At 37.4% G+C, this 23215-nt stretch overlaps 1 protein-coding gene across 22 annotated transcripts in view; it reads right to left on the bottom strand.

Annotated features, from left to right (window-relative positions):
• Positions 1-23215, bottom strand: part of PARD3 (par-3 family cell polarity regulator) — a 464268-nt gene that overhangs the window by 143042 nt on the left and 298011 nt on the right. For 9 of the 22 annotated variants that reach the window (XM_075082476.1, XM_075082480.1, XM_075082485.1 and 6 more), the window contains 5 exons: positions 19501-19690; positions 14349-14497; positions 13208-13252; positions 6606-6833; positions 624-840 (listed from right to left, as the gene is read on the bottom strand). In XM_075082476.1, coding sequence (XP_074938577.1) covers positions 624-840; positions 6606-6833; positions 13208-13252; positions 14349-14497; positions 19501-19690 — 829 coding nt within the window. Of the gene's footprint in view, positions 1-623; positions 841-6605; positions 6834-13207; positions 13253-14345; positions 14498-19500; positions 19691-23215 lie in introns of all 22 variants that reach the window. The other 13 variants (XM_075082466.1, XM_075082475.1, XM_075082468.1 and 10 more) reach the window with 3 other exon arrangements.

Genomic DNA, 23215 nt, shown 5'->3' with positions numbered 1-23215 from the left:
AGATCACTTATGTCTGCTGCAGAGACAACTCCTTTCAAAAAACCTCAGTGCTTGGCAAAAATCAAGTCTCTCACTGACCCCTTCTCCAGACTGTGGGTTCTCAGAGCACACAACCTTATTTAGATCCTGTTTTCCTTGAGAGGAACATGCTGTTTTTCAATCTCAAACTGTTTCATCTCTTTCGCATCATACCTCCATGACACCAAACAGTCTTAAGAGTAAAGCAAAGGAAAACACTCATTTAGTAACACTTAAGCTTTGGGTACAGTGTTAGGAACAGCACAGTTCAGTAAAAAAATAAAACCCAAAATTGTTTGACCTGCTGAAGGACATACTTAGACATCACCAAAGACTCCTTCCAAGACCAAGCAGTTTGTTGCTTAGAACCATATTTTCCTTTGCAGCCCCTTTAGCCTGCCAGCCGCCTCCTCCTCCTCTTCCATTCTGAGCTGCTTCCCTTCTGTGACACTACTCATAGGCTCAAAAATTGAGATCAGCCTATATTCATCATGCATGTATTTGTACAGTAAAAAACGGCCTCAGCAGTCACAATGTAAGTGAATAACTAAAAGATTAAATTTCATTTTATAATTCATTCTTATATTTGATTGCAAAGCACCTACCTGAACATGTCTCCTAAGCCTTTCAGCATTCCTTTCTTTGCCTTAATTTTATCCTTCTCTTTATCTCGATCTTTCTTCTTTTCCTTTCCAGCCTTTTTTCTGTCGCCTTTATCTTGGCTTCCATTCATCTGTCTCTCCAATGAGTGGGATGGCTGGTCACTTGCTGTGGACACAGATTCTCTACCAGATCTTGAGCTCTCCTCTGTGTCTTCCTCCACTGAAAGCACATAGTAAGAAATATCAGTGGGGAAAGAACAACACAAGGGCAGGCTTCTTGGTACATTGCATAAAGTGTTTTGAAGCAGGATATATGCACAACCACAAAATACCCATAATTTTTTTCAAAATCAGTACCTGCTCATATGAGGGTTTCCTGGAATGTTAATTTGTACTATTAAACTCCTAAAAGCAAGAAATTCACCTTTGCAAAACATGATTTGTGCTTTGTGGGTACTCTGAATAATGTATGGATTAATAAAGAGGATTAGCAAAGTGGTGTTAATTGGCCCATTTTGTTTCAGTATCTACATCAGTTGAGGAGAGCTTTAGAAATATCTGCAAGAAGAAACAACAGCAGGGCAGCATGCCCTGTCAGTAAATTCTTAGTAATACTCATAGAAAAATATGAAAGACATTAAGGACCGTTAACCCTCAATACAAGACTTAATAGACTTTTTCTTCTACTGCAGGTAACATAATGGTTTTGTCACGCTACTTCATTTCCTAGAGCAGTTTAAAACACATCATGCACCATGACTTTTATTCTTGGTTTTATTCTTGGTTGAGATGGGGCAGCCTGGAAGGTTTGGGTGGGGAGATTCCATCCAGGGAAGAAGTAAAATCCTTTAAGGGCAGATAGCATGTTCCTTCTCTGTTTCTAATCCAAGACCAAGACTCCGAGAATCCTAGAGTATACCCAAGGTTAGACTTAACAGAGCACATGTATTTCAGAAAGTGTGAAAGAAAATGACCAAAAGAAACAATGCATTCAAAAACTGAAAACTCCCCCAGTAGCTTAGTGAGAAAGAAATAAAACACTTCAAGCTCATGGGTCAGAATCCTGCAACCATTCTGACTTAAAGCCAAGGCCAAAAATTACACTGTGTGGCTGGTGAAGCTGTGACCTTCCAGGAGCTCTAACATTTTTTATCATCACATTATAAGTGGGGCTACATCATCTCCCAGTTTTCCAACAGACAGCACAAAGCAGCAATTAGGATCACAGATGCATACTTTGCACTGTCTCTTGTAGCTCTAATGAATACAAAGGCTCCAAACAACTTCTGGCAGTAGAGGTTGAAAAATACAGTTTTGCTTTATATATACACACTCTGTGGAAAAGAAATTTTATTTGTACTCAGTAAGATTTGGAAATGGCCATGGCTTACAGAAGGAAAAAAAATCATTTTTTAGTTTAGCATATGTTTGCTACTTCTTCATATTATTCCTACTATTATTGCTTCTAGACCTCCATGACTCTTCTACAGCCAATAGAAGTGTGTAATTCTTTAGAAATTTCTCATTCATAGACTACTGCAGAATATAAACATGCCTTTCTGTCATCACTCATATTCACCTTACAAGTAATTCATTGAACCTGAAAAGTCTACAAATCACTGACTGAAAGCCATTCGATATCATCTCTCTCTCAGATACCTGCCTGCAAAATACTGTTTATTCATTAATATTACAATATACAGACCTGTCCAATAGACTTAGGACTTATTCACTGAGTATCCCAAGATTTCTATAAATATTCTCCAACCCTGGAAGATCACATAAACCTATTGCAAGAAAAATATATCATTTCAGATAAATCTCAACATTAATAACTATTTTTGAATCTCAACTAGTACTTTGAAGTACAATCCACCAGGAAAACAAAGGGAAAAAAAATGACAGGTCTCAGCATTTCATGTTAACTTGTCTTCAGGACCACTATGAGTTAAGCGGATGATACAGCTCCTCAACTGTAGGCACAGTTTTAATATTCAGATAACTGTATTTTAGAAAATTAATAGGCCTATCCTATACATTCTGTCTACTAGCTATACTTGTACATTTTTCATCACAGTGTTTCTTAATCCATGTCTGGGATGATATTTAGTTATTACTAAAAGAGTAGTGGAAAAACACTTTGGAATAGAGATGCTAATTTTTTGCACGTTAATTTATAGCTACAATCTGTTCCAGTTGAAACCAACTAGACATTTAAAAGATTGTACTTGCAAACGAATATAATTAGTAAAAAAAATAAAAGCACTAAATTTCTGACAAATTCTGAAGTCAAATGTTTACTTGGTTCTTCATTGCTAGGAGTTTAAGATTAATCAATTTTGACCTATGGTTGTTCATATACAAATAACAATACATTAATCCTATATATGTATTAAGTGTACTGTGCTACACTGAGATGCTGAACAAGTTGTCATAACAATGCTTCCTCTTATTATTTATTTTGCATATTCTATGGAGATAATATTGCCTCCTTTCCACACTTGTGCTGCGATAAATATTTGTCTATCATACACAGTTTGCTTGCAATTAACTCCATTGCTTAGACTGAGCCCTGCAGACTCGGACGCCTGTTCTTCTGTAGTAAATACCGGTGTCTCTACTGTACTAAATAGATTTCCAGTCTTCTTACAAGGACTCAACATGAAGAAACTTGTATCACTTTCATGCAGCACAGTCATTCTGCAATTAACATACACCTAATTACTAGTGTTTAGAACAAATGCAAATGCTGCTCAATTAAAATTCAAGCCCAGGCTACAAATGAAACTTCTAATTTTTGTTAAGTTGCAGTAATGACATTAGGTTACTGCAAAACACAGAATGTATTTGTTCTGGTGCTGTTATTTCCTTCCTTTCCTGTACCCTCCTGCCTCCCGATTCAGGATGCTGAAGCTGAAAAATTAAATTGGAGTATACTTTAAACATCAATTAAACCTGAAAACTAGTGTCATTTCATGACCCACACCGTACTAAGGAGAACTACATAAACAGGTATTATGAAGCTGTTCTCCTAATTAGGCCATAAAATGGAAAAGATGCACATGAGGAATCAAAGCTACTTAATGTGAAGCTATTTTGCCACTAAGCTTCTAGGCCTCTTATTGTGGTATTTAATACAGCCCTAGATTCTAGCAATTAAGATTCAGCAAAAGATTAGAAAGCTTTGTCGATCTCTTCCAATCCAAAAGCCTTGGTCTCATTCAAGACACTAAAGATAAAAATTTTTCTTCCAGTCAGCTACTTCAAGTATTGGGGAGGGAAGCAGGAAAAATTATCGGTAAAAGCTGAACACCCACACCTTTCCACAAATGTTACTTCTTTACAGCCATTACAACTCACACGCATCTTCTCAACTACTTTTAAAAATGTTGTCCCAGAACTGGTCACTGCTATCTGATTTTCATTCTACATTTAGTAATTTAATAGCATGTTGTTCCAAGGACAGCAAGTACATTCAGAAGACAGTCAGCCCCTTTGCCACATATGCTGCCTGTATTTTAATGGCTTTTGTATATGGGGCAATGACATGTTACGAATTCCGCTATACAATTTATTGTAGTGCTATTCGCTACTCCAAAGAAGGTCACTATCTGGAAGAAAGAAGCAATCCTAGCACTGAAACACTTGGAGGAGAAAGGGGGAGAAATTCAAGTATGACAAATGGATCCAACCTCAAGGGCAAACTGACCACCAACATGTTTGCCTGGCTTTTATAATGAGAGAATGCCACATTTTCATTTCAAACAATTATGGAATACTTAAATACAATTTAAAGAAAATTTAGGCAATGTTGTTATGGCAGCAGTGAGGCATTAGTTATGTTAGGACCAGATTGTTAAATTAACTTCTACATATTTGTATGTGCCCAGGCTTTGTCCAGCTGAAGACACCATTTGGTAAATTCTCTGTAACCTGAGGCAACATATAATTAACACAAAGTGAAGCAGACTGCAGTGCTTTTAGTTTTAACACAGAAACAGACATGTTTTCAGAAAGACACACCTGAGGACCTAGCATCTTGTGCTGCTCCCAGGCAACATATGGCTGGTCCAGCTCTTAAGCTCCCATGGCCAACACGAGAAGGAGAAGACCACCTCAAGGACTGAATTCTGTCCAAACAACTTACTATATCTGCTTTGCTACTCATCTGCTTCTATTAACCTGGCACTGCAAATTTCTGGATTACACCTCTAGATGTTTTATTATAATATATGGAAGCTATTAAAACACAAGTAACTCAACAGAACACGCAATTCTATGTGCGTAGCTTGGTCATGCTTTGCTCATCCCTTCTTTACCATGGGAGATTTGAGAACAACCTTGCTCTTGCTCTCCCATGACACTAAGATGAATCTTGGCCCACCAGTGCTAGATGACTTCATCCATACAGAGAGATGAAGGCAGAGACTCACCCTGTGGCATTTTGATTTCAGCCCAAAGGCTTAGTCTGGTTTCTGCTACTCCCATGCAAAGGATAGAAAGATGTCCAAATAGTTCCCTGCTACCCTCTACGCATTGCATCAACAAGCTCAAAACCCCTTACAGTAATCTCATAAACCTATACTCAACTAGAAGGTGTTTCATGACAACAGTTTTGCTACATTTTTGATCAAATGAAGTTAAACCATCTGTAACTTCTGGATAAGCCTTGGATATCTGATGCCTCAAAATAGGATATTACTATCAGTGGGCTCACACTAAACAAGGCCTTTTAGAAAAACATGGTCTTACGTCCCAAAAGACCACAGGCATGCAGTCTGGGAGAATGATCAGAATCACTACACCTTTTCTCATACCTATTCTTCTACTGGCCAGAAACAGATTGACAGCCAGCAGCACCAGACCAGCATTTAGCCTCACTGCTGCATGAAATTGCTAGGTGCTGGAAAAGCAAAGCAGAATTAATTCCATCCACAACTACCTTTGAGAAAAAGCAACTGGCAAAATGACCTCCCTTTCGGTCTCAGAACACTTTTTGAAACTGGCAGATTAAAAAAAAAAAAAAAGGCAAAGAGTTTTAAAAGAATAAGAGACTGATTACACAATTAGCTTATAAAAGTTTATCAGGGAATGACGTTTATGAAACAGACTTTCTGAAACTAAAAAACTTTTAAAAGAGCAGAGAGTGCGAAAACCTCTCTTCAAACCTTTTCTGTTAGCATTCAGGCTAAATATTTTACAACTTCAACCTTCCCACCATAATCTTCATTCATAAACTTCTAACTAGCTGCAGGTTGATTAAAAAAATTCTGCTGGTGTGTGACAAGTTGAAAGTAGTACAACATGAAGGTTAAAAATTAAATGATTTTAATACAACCCCTGATTGAGGTAATTTACCATTCATACCATTTTCATTCAATACAAGTTGTCATTTTACCAGCCCATTCTTACATAGTTCAATAATGATAAGGTTAGCCTTGAAGTGATTCTTTTATGTTAATGACATTCTCCACATGTTGGGTCATACTTCGGGTTAAAGAACTGAAAATGTAAATGAATGCCCATTAGGGTGGGTAATAGCTGATCATTAACTTTATATTTTATTAGATCTGCCAGCCTCACTCACTCTAATTAAAGGACAGTGATTTCTTTTCCTCCCCCAGTCACTACAAATGTACCCTTTCAAAGTTAGATGCACATATTTTTGTAACAAATTCAGTGGTTTTTGTCTTTCTGCATAATCTTTATTTTATTTTGCATTAGTAAATTAATTAGCTGTCTTAAAGAAAATTTTCATAGTAATTCAAGTAAACACACTCCTAATAATCTTATTTCCTTATTTTAGAAAGGAAGGAAGCTGCAGAGTCTTGCAATCTGTTAATGCATATGAAGGGAAAGAAAAACTGATGAAGTTAGTTCTATTCTTTTCAAATACAAAAATTATCTTCTACTACTTTTAATCACTTTCTAAAGGAATTAACCTATGTTGTAAACATTCTTTCTGTACAGCAATAGTTTACTTACAAGTTTCCATGCCTTCATCATCATCATCTGCTACAGGTTTATCATATGATTTGTCTATGGCAGCTCTGAAGCTTTCATTGCAGCCTCGTCCTCGGATAATTCGCGGGCGCGGGCGGTGGAAGGGAATATCACCATTCAGAGTCACCTCAGCAACGGCTGTCTGCAGACTTTCTAATGAGCTGGATTTCTTCAGACCTAATGAAGGCCCCACATCTCTGGTTGGGGAACCTTAGTGATTTAGGGGAAAAAAAATGTAATTAGAATTAGTACTGAGGACTGCATGCTTGATTTTGCATATCCATCCTGGAAGTCTTTGGGGACACACTTAACATTATTCACATCATCTCTCAATAATCTGTAGGGATTTCTCTGCAGGTTTGTTGGTCTCAGAAGTGAATGAGTATGTCACGTCATAGTCAACGAAACCGACAACGTTAGCAATGTCTGGCTTTTCAAATCAAGTGAAGAGAGACCAACATCCATTACTATTATTGTAACAATTTGAATGATAAAGTAACCATAGGGCTTTAAAAATATAGCTCATAAAACAAGTAGAGATACGTATCTATTGGCATCAAACAAAACTATTAATTTTTTTTTAATTTTGAACAGAATATCTCATCTATACTAGCAACTGATGAACAGAGAGCAGATTATGGGCATGAATCCTATTGTGTTTGGAGTAACAGTCTTGCAAAGTAGCCTGACTTCTGGCTTCAGGGAACACACTGTTTGCTTTTAATCGAGTTTTAAAGACTTGCATCAAACTGCTAACAATTTCATACTGAAATGCTTCTGAGAAATATCAGTTGACTTGCTGGGATTTTGTAAAGTTGTTTAATAATAATCTGTGGAAAGGACCCAATTCATCAGGCAATACTAGTTATCCAGCTGGAAAAGAAACGCATTCCTGGCAGTCACCAGGTAGATGTTTGGGCAGCACTACAGCTGGGGCTGAGGGCAGCTCTTACCACTGCAGCGTGTCCAGAGGCGTGCCAAGAAAGCCCCAAACAGTAAAGCCTATTCCCTAACCAGACTTTTCTTCTCAAGTTAGTGGACTAAATGCCTACCCTATGCTTTTAGATATACACATTCACAGTGCAAATCAACTGACAATTGCACAATTAGATCTGTTATTATAGTTAAAACTGGGAGAAATCTTTCAGGGGAAAAAAAAAAATCACTGATTTATTTGAAGAGATTTTATTCAAAAGCGCAGTATAGTCTTGGCCAGATTTTCCACAGGATTTGGGGCTGGAGAGCAAGATGAGGTGGGACATCACCATCATCGCAACATTTCCTGAAGTTATGAGGCCAGAGCTCTCACCTATAACATGGAAACCTGACTTTTTCTCTGCTGAAAGGGAGCAGAACAGAGATGATGTTTGTGGCACCACGGCAGTCCCAGGTGGGTGCTTGTTGCTCCGTTGACATCACTATCCTCAGCTGACAGAGGCACAGAAAGATAAATTGCAAAGCCAGCAGCCTTGAGAAAGAGCAAGAACTGAACCCTCAGGAATACCAAACCAATGAACAATACATTTGTTAGCAAGGTTTGGTGTGAATAATGCGATAAAGGAAAATTATCTTTTTCAAGTATTTATCTCAGAATAATACAAAGGTCTGGAGTTGATCCCTATTCCAGGAGATATTAGGAGGAGGAAGAGAGACAGGATCTGTCACTGTTCTTTAACAAAGATATGTGAAGTTTCCTTACATTGTGGAAAACTACTACTACACTACTAAAACCATCTTCTTTCACTAGTCAGTATTGGGTGGAGAGGAAGTGGGTGGCTGGACCTACACAAGGGATGCAGAATAACAGCATGGCAAGTCTTCTCCATGTCATTCGTTAACTTGGTATGAGGTGGAGCAAGGCAGCAAACACTTTCATTTTCTATTCAGATATTAAAAGTCTTAGCAATTAAGTTAAACTGAAATCCCTCAGATCAAATAAATTCAAACAGCAGCTGTCAAAGTATTCACCTTCAGCTACCCTACTGATAAGATGAACTTGTAAACAGAAACAAAACAAAAGTCTTCTTTCACAGGTTTGCATAGCTCCTGCAGTTTGGATCCCCCAGAGGTCCAGAGTCCTCCTGCTTGGACCCTTGGCCAGAAATAAACACATCCCAACAAATGAGAAATTTTATCTTGATGAACTCACATCATTTAGAAGAAGCTGCTCTCACTCACAGCCCATACTTGTTGGAGGGCTGAAGGTTATGAGGATGGCTGGGGGCACAGCGCAGCTGCTGGGGTGAACAAGAGCAGCCAGCTGGGACAAGGCGGGTTTGATGGCTTCCCAGCTGTGCAAACAAACTGCAGTCCAGGTTCACCAAACTTCTGAACATGGGCTCAAGTCTAAGGCAAGTATTTGTATGTAACACTCTATTTACCAGATAAAAGAACTCCAGTTTAGACAGTGCCCTATAAAACTATCCACTCTCTAGCATATGCCAAAACCTGCTATTCCTCCACTAGTGTCTGCAGTACTCAAGAAATGAGATTTTAATTTTGTTTTTCACTTTTCAGGATTGTATTTTGTTAAAAACAGTCCACAAGACAGGAAAAATGAATGCAACATTTTGAAGGAAAAGAAGAGGAAATGGGACAATCATATATAAACCAGCTGTTTGACAGATTCAATTTCATATACAAAAGGGAAGGGTATCCTCTTACATGGCAACTTACTGTAAACTTCCTTATTCCAGACTCCGCTTTGCAACCTTGGAATGAAATGCTCATATATCTTTTCCTAGTTACTGAGTGCCTCTTTTTGTAAACAGTAATTATAAAGAAGGCATTTATGTGCTCATTTATGTTCATAAAAGACATTTTAAAAATTCTATTTCCTGCCACCCAGTACAGATCTTTGTGAGAACTGTATTTATGAAAGTTGTGCTTTCCCAAAGGAGAAGCTAGATGAGATATGACCTAATGTTCCTTGAGTACTGTAAAACTAAAAAGGGATTACAGAAATTATAGGAACTTGGGTGGCCATCAACCCAAGTGTGGACAGGTTGCAGAATCTGAAAGAGGGAAATGTCCTTTTGCAAGCAATTTAAGCACTGTGATCATAAAGCTATGTGTATTTTAATACCGTCGCTATCTTCTACGGCCAGTTTGTAGCAAGTCTACTATTTTCAAAACACACAGTTAAGCTTCCCTGTAGATAAAGTGAGTTCAGAATTTATTACTAGAATTCACCAGCCAGAAAGTGAGTTGTTTACCCATAATCCGGTGAGAAACAGCAAACTTTCTTCAGAATTGATTCTGTTTAAAATTTATGAGTCACATCAAAACCTTGTTTTCTAAATACAAAAATGTCAGCATTTTCTTCCAGCCTTTACAGCGCTGGTGGTAATCATCAGAAACGTTATCTGCCGAGAACAAGTTCTACTTCTATTTGACACCAGAATTCAAAGTAGAAAAAAGAAAAGAAAAAGATACATCTACCTAAGGCATCTTTATATGACTGAGGGATAAAAGGGATTCCTTTATCGTTTTTAAAATTTGAAGTTTATAAAAATTTTCCTTTCCAAAAATTTCATTAACAAATATGCTTCGAGGTAGATTCATCCCTCCACACCACAGCAGTCCTACTGTGACTGCCACCATGGGCGCAGCCTCCCTGCACGCTCCGCTTGCACGCTCAGCCGTGCAGCTCTACGTGCACACACCCCATGTCATCTCTCGAGGGCTTTCTAGGATGCTCACACCACCCCGCCAAGCACAGCCCCTGCCCCCTACACATGCATCGCCACTCCCTGTGTCCCCAGCTGGCCAGCCCTTGGGGACCGCGGCCAAGCCTTGCGCTCCAGGCCATGCAACTACCCTCCGCTCATGCATGATTGTGCCAGGGTTGTGTGCATCTGCTCTCACACGGCACAGACAACCCCCACCACATAACTTCACAGCACATACAGATCCAACGAGGCATTTAATACACACAGATCACACGAAGCCCAAGTGTTGCTCCCTGCTCCAAGCCCTTTGTTTTTTCCTTGCACTGATGCTGTTTAACAACTCATTGTGCCTCCACTTCTCTCATCTTATGTGAAGTATTTTTATACAGTACCACGAATCTGCTTGGGTGATATGCAAAGGCAGAAAGTGTGGTGTCAAAGGATATATGATGTTTCTTTCAGTGGTTCCTTCACTGACTGATTTTAAGGGCTGTAAAGGAAATCTTTCATCAGCACTTTCTTTTAAAAGATTGAAAATGGCAATTTTGTTTCTTTCTGAAACATTATTTTTATTAACTCTCAGGTTAAATGCTACCAGCAACTGATGCTAAAAACTCCTCTCCATTTGATTAAACCAGTTTTGCGAAGGCACAAAGTCTACTTTCTCAGTATTTTCTTAAAGGACATTAGCAGTGAGTCTATTTATTAACTAACATCTGCTCCATTAGATTTTATAAATTCTTCTATTTCTAGTTCAATTCATACAATAAAAGAGTAACATTTTGGCTGGGAAGAGCAGGGGAGGACTAGAGCAAGCAACTGCATCAAAAATAGCTTAGTTTTGGTTCAATTTAATAAAACAGCTTATTTTAAAAGCACTGTGCAAAAATAAACAAATAAAAAATTTAAATAAATGAATTCCGATTTTTTTCTTTCTTTTTCATTTTCACTATGTGTTCATGGAAAAATAATCACCTAGAACTATAGTATGCCTGGGACTCAATAAATGAGCCATGCTCAATTGCTACTGAATATACTTTTAACCTCTAGGTTGAACTGTAAACACTGCTAGGATTAGGCACTTCAAGTGAACTATAGAAAGAAAAATAATTAAAAATCTATTATAACTAGGGCTGTTGAGTTCTATGCTCTCCTTTTCAGCTGATACTATTAAGTCCAACTTTGCCTGTGACGGAGTTTCTTTTTACTTTTTCTAAAGTAAATATATGCTAGAGTTTTCTGGCTTCTAAAGTTCATTAAAACATGGTTCACCACACATTTTAAGCATTTTTTTTTCTTAGAACCAGACGATTTTTAAGCCAAACTACAGTAAGTGGTCTGTTTAACAACCACATCCATCTTCAGGAATGGGAGAAATCCAGTGTTTACGTACAAAACCTGGTTAAAAGCACATAAGATAAATAAAATAAAAGTCCAGCAAAAGGTGTTTGTCCTTTTTCCAGCCACTGAGCTTGCTGCGCACAAAATATGCGACTGCTTAGTCCAGATGGTTACGGTATGCTCTTTCACCCAAGCTGTCGGGCTTGTCTCTTTTTTGGAATTTAATCCAGGTGTTACACATAGAGAAAAACTACACTCAATTAATACCACCCTCTATTGACACCACCAAAACCACTACACACCTTTAAAACCTAAGCTTCCTATTTTACTAAAACACATGGGTTTTACACCATTCTAATCACATCCCATTCAAATGGGCAGGCTAAGAAGAAAATGAAAAATAATTTACAATAATTTTGAGTTTGATCTGTAACTCCTTTTTACGTGAATAATGCTGAGGGGTGAAGGCAGTTCCTAAACACATTAACACAATTCATATATTCACACCCTGGTGGCTTTAATACTTCGAAGCATTCATACATTTTAATTTTGTGAGCTCATTGTCAATTTGTAAAGCTGCAAGTCTGTGGCCATATTCTGCAACATTTTAAGAGCTAGAAGTTTTAGCTGTTCAAATAAAAATTTTAATTTTATCACTTGATTACTTAGAGCTTTTCAGTATTCCTACTCATGTTGTAAAGTGTGGTTAAACAGAGATGCAGTTGTGAATTATTAATTGTAAATTCTGTATGGAATGCCCTACTCCCCAAATCATGCTAAAATAAATAATATTTTCAGGTTAGAAAGGTGAATTGTTCCTAATTAGAGCTAAGTAATCTTATGGTCTCCTCTGGATCTAGCCTAATTAAAATAGCATTCCAAAGGTCAAAAGCTAACCTATATTAATAAATCATAAAGGTTCATAATTGCATGGTGCATTATTTTAATTACTAATAAAAAATATGCTTTGAAAGCTATTTCTCATTATCATTGTGTGAAACATTACCATTGATGGTATGTGGAAAAGATTCTATTTACATATTCTTTTGTTCTCTTACAGTGCTTGGGTTTCAGCTCCAAAGGCAAATCAACTTGCACTAATAATCTTCAACTCAACTCACAACACGTATCTAATGACCACTTAAGGCAAAGGTAGCAGTTTTCTAATTAAAATAATTACTTCCAAGCACTGTGTTAGCACTGTAATAGCCAAACATTCGACTCTCCTACATCATCTCTCTGTACATTAGAGTTTGAAGCTAGGAGGAGATTCTCAGAGATTTTTTCGAAAGGACAAAAAGTCCAAACAACTGTGAATATTTATGAGTTCAAAGTGTGGAAACAGGTGTCTACCTACAGCCACGTGTATGACCTGCTTGAATATACTACCCTAGATACTTATCTCCATAGAGAATTTTCTTCTGTACGATTTGATTATTCACAACAATAGAAAGCAGCCATGCAAGTACTGGAATATTCATGTTTTCATGCAATTTGACTGGCAGTTCTGTAATTGTGGTAAGCTGCTTTGACCAAGGTTTCTATAGCAACAGCCTTACTGTCAATTCTTACCTGTTTTCTGGTCATCCATTGTACTGAGCTTAGTCTCGTCAGCTACTGTTAAAAGGTAAATGTATAATGGTTAGCCCAGTTAGTGCCCATGCCCCACATGCATCCAACATTCCTTCTGTTTTGCATATTGTTTTTACAAGTTAGGGAACCTTAGCAATGTCATACTCCATGCAAATAGACTGCAACAGTAAGCAAACATTCTGGGTAGAAATGGCAGCAAACTAGTAACCTTCATGCAATGTCAGTCACGTTTACATCACAGGCAGGTACAATATGTTATTTACACGTTAGCACATCACAACTAGTCAAGACAAGTCAATACCACCAACCTTACTGTCCCCTGAGGAAGTTGGTGAATTAGGGATTGTAGTTAAGATATTCACAATTATTGTAAAGGAGCGAATCGTAATACATTTTATTATTAAGTCGGGAATTTTGTGTGTTTAAACAATCAAAACTCACTGTTTAAGGTTACTAGAGTCTGTACTTCAGAATCTAAATTCAATGGCAGAAAAACAGATGGGCTTGTTAGCGATTACTTATTCTCAGCTGTTTTATCAGTTAAAATTATTACAGTCGATGCCCTGTCTTAGCTGCTGCTTCTTTATAGGGCTTCTGATATAAATATTAAAACTTGGGTCTCAAACAGATGTCAGACTAGCCCCATTTGCTAATTCTGAATGAACTCTTCAAAAAAAAATGCTTGCATCTTTAATACTTTAATCAAAATCCATCTACGAAATGAGAGACTATGAAGGATCTTTAAGGCTAATTACATTATAATCATGAACTGAGAATAATCCTGTCTACTCAGAACCACAGCGTGGTACAGCTTTAAGCAGTTATTCTATATGGGTTGGTAAATGCACTTTTCACCTCCATTTCAATAAATACTTTTAATGTTTATGTATAACCATATATCCAGAGGGCTACGATATTTAAATGTATGGACATTTACAAGTGGTACAAACAATACACAGGCCACTTGGCCATTCACGTTAAAAATGCTTTACTTCCCACCAGTAGACATTACGTCCAGTAGTATTGCACATAAACAATGTGTTTGGAATTATAAAATCTATATACTTACAACATGAAAATCAGGTTCAAATAAAAAAATTGAAAAAATATCACTCACTACCTAGATCCATGCTTTTGGATTTTCGTGTTTTAACAAACTCCAACTGACTGGCATCTGAAAATTGCTTTGTACGCTTTTCTGACATGCTCTGACGTCCAAAACCCTCTCGCTGGAAGGCAAGCACTGGATCAACATCTGGACTAAGAGTGCTGTAGGAAGGGAAAAAAATCATGCGAACATTTATCAAGATCACGCAACCTTTCGCTCTGCAGAGAAAAGCATTTATTTAGCACGTGATTTCTACCGATGATAAAGTGCACATTTTTAAGTAAATCACTGCAAGTAGTCAGTTACAGACACGATGGATTGTACTGCATCAAGCAATTCTAGTTAAAAAGTATCAAGAATTTCACTTTTGAGCTTCAATGAAAGATATACATACCTGGTGCACTATAAGTATACGATCAGAATGTACAGCCCCAACACAGGAATAATTTGAGGGAGAATAAAACAGTTCCCTTTTTCTTCATGAGAAACAAATATATTCAGATTTTTTTCATTACAAAATGTTTTTAGTAAAGCATAAAGAGAATCTGTCCTGCCTGAAGTCCACAGGGCTTTAAATGTCTTCATTTACAGATTCTGCACTAAAATTTCTCTGTGTATGTGACATTGCTTGTAAATTTTTCACAGCATCTCCTGCTTCTAACCTGACTATGACAGACAAACATATATTTACTCATTACTTCCCTACAGAGCAAGTATTCACCACAGTGGTTCCACCACTATATCAGAAATGGGGGTAACTGGACTGACTTTCAGCCTCTTCTTCAGGTTTCTTGCATGACTTTGGCTGAGTGAGTCAGGCCTTCAGCAAGCAGTGACGGGAGTTTCACCATGCCTCATCAGAAGCATGCCATAGATAGATGTAGTAATATTGGTCAAATGTCGGCAGAATCATGAAGGCAACAATGCAGGCAAAATCTGGTGTGCAAGCTAAACCTTAGGCTTGCAATGTGTCATTGTGGCCACAACATGTTAAAACCAATTAAAAATTTAAAAAAAAAAGCAAGACTGCTTATTGCTAATAAAAAACATGAAAGGAAACTCACACAAAGATCTTCTGACTTTGGAAAAGGGGAGTATTAACAAGAGCCTGAAAACAAGCCAAAAGAATTTAGATTTCTACTTCAGCTGGCACAAAAATAAATCAAAAGCATAAAATACTGAAAAAAAGGGAACATTTTGCACCACTGTTATCTATCCTGTAGGAAAAAGATCCCTCAAAACCCCCCTTTGATTGCTGTTGTACTTCAAGATAAAAAAATGCTAAATATTTTGTCACGGAGATCTCTAAATAGACTAAATGCCATTCAAAATATTGTATACATACATGTACTGTTCAGTAGCATGTTTCAAAAGAATTGTTTTCTATTTTAAGGGCTAAGTATAATACACATGAAATACCTGGTCAGAAACAGGCAAATAGTGAATTTCTGCAGAAACCAGCTTATACTTTTAAATTCTGTAACATGCACAAGTTTATGTATGCCACGTACACCAATTTATAGAAGCACCCTTGATCAAGAAACATCTGGGTATTAGGCACAACAGTGAAGAGAGGTAAGGAGAAGTGTCCAAAGGCATCAGGTACTATAAAGGATGAAAATCACTATCCACATCACCAGGCAGCCCGGAAGAAATTCTGTCTGGTAGTGGCAGATTTACAAATAAGATGATGTGTGCATGTGACAAGCATATAATACTTAAGTGAGAGGAGGATCAGAGCTTATATGAATAAAGTCAATGTCAAGTGCCTTTTGACTTTAATGTTTCTGGCTCAGGCTTATAATGTTTTACATTTAATTACTGCAACTATTTCAGAGATGTCTGCACAATTTAGCAACGTTTTGAAGCATATGCTTAAAAGCTCTGATGAATCAGAGCCTGAACTCAAAAATAACTATTTAGTCCTCACATTCGCTCCCACAAAATAGGGAAAAAATTATCTCCACATGATAGAAAGATAAAACAGACAAGGCCAATATACGCTTCTAGCATTTACAGCGGTGCAACACGTAGCTGAATAAGAACGACCTACGTCTGAAAACATCCTCCGAGTGACTCAACTGAACTTACAGGGTTTCACCACCTTTCATAATCAGATCATAAATGACTTTCCCAAGGCCACACAGGAGTTTCTGGCTCACTGCTAGTCAGCCCTGTCTCTGAAGGCCAGAAAAATGTGGTTTTACTAAGTGAGAATTTTCTCTAGCAACATCTGTTAACACAGCTCAAGTTAGTTAAAGATGACCGGCTTCATCTTGCCGAAAATGTATCCTGTGACGTTTTCTTCAGCAAGGGTGAATTTCTAAAACTATTTGTTTTGGCTGTATGCTCCTTTTTTCATCTGAGCTTGCTTTGATCCGCATACATAAAGCTTCTAATAAAGCTGAATATCATTTTCATGTAAATACAGCATGCACATGTATATTCAACTTGAAGACCTAAGAACAGAGTAAAACTCCAAAGTTCAATAAAACTTGAAAAGAGCACCACAGGTCCCAGAGAGAGCAGTGGGGTCTGGACACAGCATCAGCAACCAGGAATTCTGGAGATCAGATCCCACCGCTTCCACTGACACTGCCTTTAGGGGCTTCCTCTCTGCTTCCCCTGTCTGCCCTTACCACACCTACCTTCCACACACAGTTATTAGGGGGATTATTACTCCGTGTTTGCATAGTATCCTGCATACTAAAGGCACTATTTAGCACCAAAAATCACTTGCTCTCTGACATCATGACATTTCATACCTTTTTACAGTACAAATATCTGAGCCCTATGTAGAGTCATCATTTTTCATGTCCTGGTTTATTTCTATTATTAATGACCCAAGAGTGTGCTTTAGTAATTAAGGAAGGAGCAGAACACAGGGGCTTGAATGGATGTACATTGCCTAAAAGTATTCAAAAGCCCCCATGAAGATCCACAGATGGAAAAGCCAATGAACACAGAAGAGGAACTAATGCCCCTAAAACTGCCTCATTTTAATATTTTTCAACCGCATTAATAAAAGACAGAAGGTAAATTTAGTGCAAATCATTAAGCAATGCCAAATGCAATTTATTATATTCTAGCATACTTAACCAATAAGATTTCTGGAATGGCAGCTGATCCTTAAAAGAATGTAACCGTCTTCTGACCCTCAACGTTATTAAAATTCCACTTATTAATCCTGTCTTATTGCCCCTTTGTTTTCATAACATTTTCATCAAGGATTAGGGAGATATTGTGAGGCTGGAAAAGCTTACATTTTCTTCTCTGATTCAGAACAGCTGCCATTCTTGTTTGGATAACCCTTCATCCATATTCTTAGCCTTACCCCTTGTGCCTTCCAGCCAAATCATACAATGCACCTTCGTTTTACAAGTCTTCCTTCACCCATTAGCAGCAGGAAATTAATGCAACAATCTAATTCTACTGCTATTTACTTTTTTTTACAAATAGAATACATTAGATAGTAAGGCGCTGCACTGATCTACTCTTTTAAGTGCAATCGTATCCACAGACCTTTACAATTTCTCATAAAGACAGACATTTAAAGGTTTTGAGTGTGATCAACGCCACAATATCTAATCCCTATTTTCTTTACTGTTACTTTCATTTTCAAAGTAGTATATGAATAGCAAGATATGCTGCAGAAGTAAATGTAAAAGTATCTGCAGGTTTCAAATGGGCTCTTACTTTATGGTCTAGGTTTTTACTCATATTAGGCTCAAAAAAAAAAATCCCTCAGCAATAAGCTATTATGTGCAGCCTTGAGTACTATTCTATTTAAACGTCTCAGATTCTCAGCTCTAAAAGCTTTTACAAAAGACAGACAGACTTTTCAAGGGCTCAAATTACAGGTATGACTTGTCCAAGAGAAGAGCTGCAACATTAAAAAAATAAAACTGCAAATGAAGATGAAAAAAATTACCTTTTTATACAATCATTAAAACAATGCTTAAAATACAGAACTCAATTCCTGGACATAAGTTGAAATAAACTAATATAAAGCAAAGGAGGAGATGACAGGTGCGTATCAGCTGGCAGGTGCTATTGCTGTTTTACTAAGATATTGCTGACATTCATAAGCAGCTCAAGAGACAAGAAAAATAAGAAAATTCCTATACTTCACACCATTTGTGGTAATTATCTAGCTTCCAGAAGTGGCAGTGTACAGGGATGGGCTTTTATTTTGCTATTACTATAGATAATTACATGACTTGCAAATTAAATCTTAGATCTGTATTAATTGTAAAAACTAAGCAATAAACAGTATTTCTTTGCCAGGAACCTAAGCAAGTCACTAATGGAGCTCAAAGCATTTCTCATTCAATATAAGACTGTTATATTAAAATGTATAAAAGTAATTAGTGAGCCAACCTAAGATTCACAGAATTATTTTTGCTATAGATTAAACATATAAAATAAAGTTACTTTCCACAGTTTTAAATGTGGAACTATCACTTCCCATACTTTCGAATGTGGAACTATTACAGTGCATTGCCTTTGCATGATAGTTACAAATCATGTAATGATACGAAAGGTATTTCTTCATGCATAATAAAGAAATCTTAACTAGTTCTCGTTGCACAAGCGTTCACACCAGGGCAAAACAAGGAGCTGCTTTGACCTCTAAGCAGATTTTAAAATTACTGTACATTGTTAGGAAAATCAAGAAAGTATACAGAAGTATTGAAAGGCTCCTAGATATACACTGGAATATGAAAATATAATCCTTTATTTATAGACATAGAAATATTTACAGTGAGGTTTATAAATTAAAAATTCCAGTTGGAATTATTCTTTCATCTTCCATAAACTCAAGTGTTTAAAGTTTGCAAAGTTTTTTTTACAAAAGCTAGCTTAGTTGGCAACTAAATTAATATTAAGTCATGAAATTAATGCAACTAAATAGTGCAACTAAATAACAATTAGTTACATTTCCACAAATGTGCTTTGACAGAGCTCAAAACTGCAACCAGAAGTAGAAAGTCTAACAAATTATCTGTACAGACTTCCTTCCTGATCAATTACCAGTTTGAAAATAGTGAAATGTAAATGGGATGAAAAAAAGATTAATATTAGCAGTAGCCAAAAATTAAACTAAAGAAAAAGACGTGAATGCAGTCATCTCTTTTGTCCTTCCGCTAAACCATGCTCTTACCAGTCTGTTGACTCATTAATTGCAGCTTTAGCCCATCCACCACCATCAACAGTGCCAAAACCAACATCATCGTGGGAACTGGATGACGACTGGTCAGAGAGATGAGGAGGGAGTACTGAAAGCCTATCGTCTTCAATAATGACAGTGTCATCCTGGGGCATGTTCACCGTTGGAGACAGCTGATATTTACCTGAACAATAAAAGGGAAAAAAACCCAAAACCTAAATAATGGCAGAGAGTGCCTTGAATAATCTAAAATCACAGCTGATAAAATGTCATGTCAAACTGCAATGCTACTGGTAAGAGTGACACAAAACAGATAATAAAATTAACTATGCCTCACTTTATATGTATCTTACTATGCAGCCGTCCGAAAAGTAATATACACCAGTTGTATCTATGGCCTACTGCAAGAAGATAACACAATCACAGAAGGGATGAGGCTGGAAGGGACCTCTCATTTGGTCCAACCCTGCCATGCTCCAGCAACCTACAGCCAGTTGCCCAAGACGCTGACCAAATGCCTTTTGAATATTTCTACTCCACCACATCCCTGGCCACCCTGTGCCAGTGCTTGGTTACCTTCACAGTGAAAAACGTGTTTCCTGATGTTAAGAGGGAACCTCCTTTGTTTCTGCCTGTGCCCATTGTCCCAGGTCCTGTCACTAGGAACCACTGGAAAGCAGCTGTCCCAGAAGCTAGTACCTTCTCTTGCATCAGATCGTTTGGTAGAAATGAAGAATGAATTCCACGGGGACTAACAGACCTTGTCAATCCTCCTGATCAGTCTTGCCCTCATGAAATTTGAAACTTGTTTGACTGCCACTGGAAACCTGGAACCCTTTAATAATGCCTCCACAAAGGTAAGAATTGCAAAAGGGAATGAGAACTCATGGCTAAAGCTAAATGATTCCAGATTTTCATTTTCCCCTTTAAAAAATAACCACACGCAAAATTTTGGGAAAAATTTACATAATGCTATTACCACCAAATTCAAATAAGCTTTAACACTGTTGTTAAAATGCTTAAACTAGAGTCATCACAAACTTGAAAGAGACGTAATAAAGACTCAAGATTATTCTTTGTTCAGCAGCAGACTTCATTGGGTTAATTTGTGAGAGTACCAGTTAAAAGATGACATTTAGAGGATTCTTACAAACTAGTAAAACAGTTTCCAAGTAAAACCAGTTTTAACGCGCATATAAGTATTATAAACCCACTACCACGGCTGCTTTTATAGGGATAAATATATGCACGTAATTGCCTTTTTCAGTAATCATTTCAATGCATAAGATTGCATAACAATTTTCAAACTGCTGTATAAAAAGCAGAAGCAACTTTTAAACCTATAGAAAACTTTATGTCACCAAAACAGACTAAAAAGCTATAAAGATGCACCTCAATAATAATATACAGCAAAACTTATATTTCCATAACACAAACTGCTTCTTTGGACACACCAAATATTTTCACACTTTATTTTTCCTACAAATATGGAAAAAATTGTGTAGAATTAAGGGAAAATAGGTTTCTCCTCTTTTCTGGAAAGTTACCACCACTATCTTTGCATGCAATTATTAAAAAAAAAACCCAAACAAACAAATAAAACCTTATGCATAAAGAGCTAGCTAAGGTCATTGCTACACTAGATAATACATTTTGTATAGCCTTCCAAAGTGGGGGGGAACTGGCTTCAAAAGAGATCATTGAAGAAGGCTGAAGATGTGGCTGGAAGAAAAAGGCACTGCATGGTGAGCATCTCTTCCCTGTCAAACTCAAAATGAATGTGTTCAGTTTGCATAACAGCTGATTCTTTGCCCAGCAATATCTTCTATGATGGACAGGTTAATGTTTAGCCTGGTAATGTACTTCTTTCCAAATACAATACCTACAAGCCTGTTAACTCTGTAGTTAATAACATCTCCAAAGAATTGACTGTGTAAAGGTATAACCTTATGGCATTCGGCAGACTGAACTCCCCATTTAAGAGGCTACAGTAATTCAGTAACATTTTTAACTTTTCACTACCCTTCTTTATACCTGACAAGGGTGAAGACTGACATTTTAATAGCTGCTTTGAAATTAAGGAGAAAACCCATCTGACAATGCCTATGCTTTTCACTGCAGATGAAGCTAAAAACAGGTGAAAAGCTTCACCTCCACCAGATGGTTAGGCAGACCTCAGCAATGGACTTAATACCTCCTTTGTACAGAGCTCAGATGAAGTGGACACGAAATACCCTTCGAGAAACCACCTCTGCAAGTGCTGTGAGAAACATTACAAGGAAACATCAAAGAAACTTCAAACCCAGTAATCATCAGTATATTTGACTGATCTACAAATCTAAGACATTGCTCGAGCTGTCTACAAACTTCTGCAAGACAGTAACTTTCCCTTAGGCTAGAAAAGTGCTATAAAATTCAGTCTCTGAATACACTTCAAGTCCAGTTTTGCATATATTAATTCAACTTCAGCAAGGTAATCTGTAGTAATACATAGCATTTTGGATGGTGTAATAAAGAAGGGAAAACATTTCCCTTTCAGGTGTGTCTCATCTCAGGACAATGAGGCTCAAATTTCTCGAATGAGTTACCAGTCCAAACAAACACAGCCGGAGGACTATACCAAACTATGGGGTAAGAAGGGTTCCCATCTCTCTGTGCAGAAGAAGAAGTCTCGGAGCTCTAGTACCAAATGGCTGGTCTCCAGGTCTATGAGGACTTTCAGCTTAGAAGGAAAAATATGCCAAACAGCAAGAGTTCAAACCTATAATAGTATAGACCTATAGTAGACCAGAAAGTAGTTTGGACCTGAATTAAACCACCAACATAAAGCACTGAAAAAAAACCCAGAGCATACACAGTACATAAAATGAACAACCGGCTTACTCATAAAGAACGCAACTACTCCAGGTCCTTTAAAATCTTGAAAACCCCTGAAGTTTGGTTAATCTGTTTGCTGTAATAACTTGGCTCCGATACTACACTGCATTCTCATGGTACTGCATCTGACTTGGTTCTTGTGCTTTTGCTATTGCTTACTTTTTAAAAGAAGGTCTAAGAATTCTGTTAAACACCCTTACGACATGTTCAGAACACGTATTACTTTATGAGTGACTCTTGTAAGCATTTTGATATTGTGGAATTCAGACCAACAGTACACTTCAAGCCCCTTCCAAAAGTAAAGGGCCTTTCCTGCTCTGACACGGCGAGTGACTCCTGACCTCTGACTAAGGAATCAGCAACACCTACTCTGTGATAATGAAGTACCAACCTAAGTAATAAGTAATCAATAAGAGAAACAATAATAAAATAACATAGTATTGATTATGAAAATAGTAGTGATGAGACTTCCTACAGAAGGGGCACAGAGAATTGCGCAATGAGAAAGTAATATTTCTCCATCTTATTTATCTTATTTATTTTTTCACTAACAGCATATTTCTCCTCAGTAATATACTGTTCTGGCAAAATTTTCCAGAGATATCATCTAATTTTCCAAGCTAAATTGAGGCAGGATTGGGAACGCATGTGTGGGGAACGTCTAAGGACAAAAATGTCCCCTCTATGTCCAGGCTTTGGATCTCTGGAGAGTGCTCAGATCTGTCAAGGCTATTGTAGCAGACCACCACGCTCCGCTGAGATTCCTGGCCAGGGAACTGCATTCTGCTTGTAAAGGGTTATTTTCATTTCACTGACACGCACACACTGCATC

Source organism: Phalacrocorax aristotelis, chromosome 2 (genome assembly GCF_949628215.1).
Source record: "Phalacrocorax aristotelis chromosome 2, bGulAri2.1, whole genome shotgun sequence".
In the NCBI taxonomy this organism is placed as follows: Eukaryota; Metazoa; Chordata; class Aves; order Suliformes; family Phalacrocoracidae; genus Phalacrocorax; species Phalacrocorax aristotelis.
The sequence above is the reverse complement of the archived record's forward strand: the minus strand, read 5'-3'. Positions and strand labels throughout refer to the sequence as shown.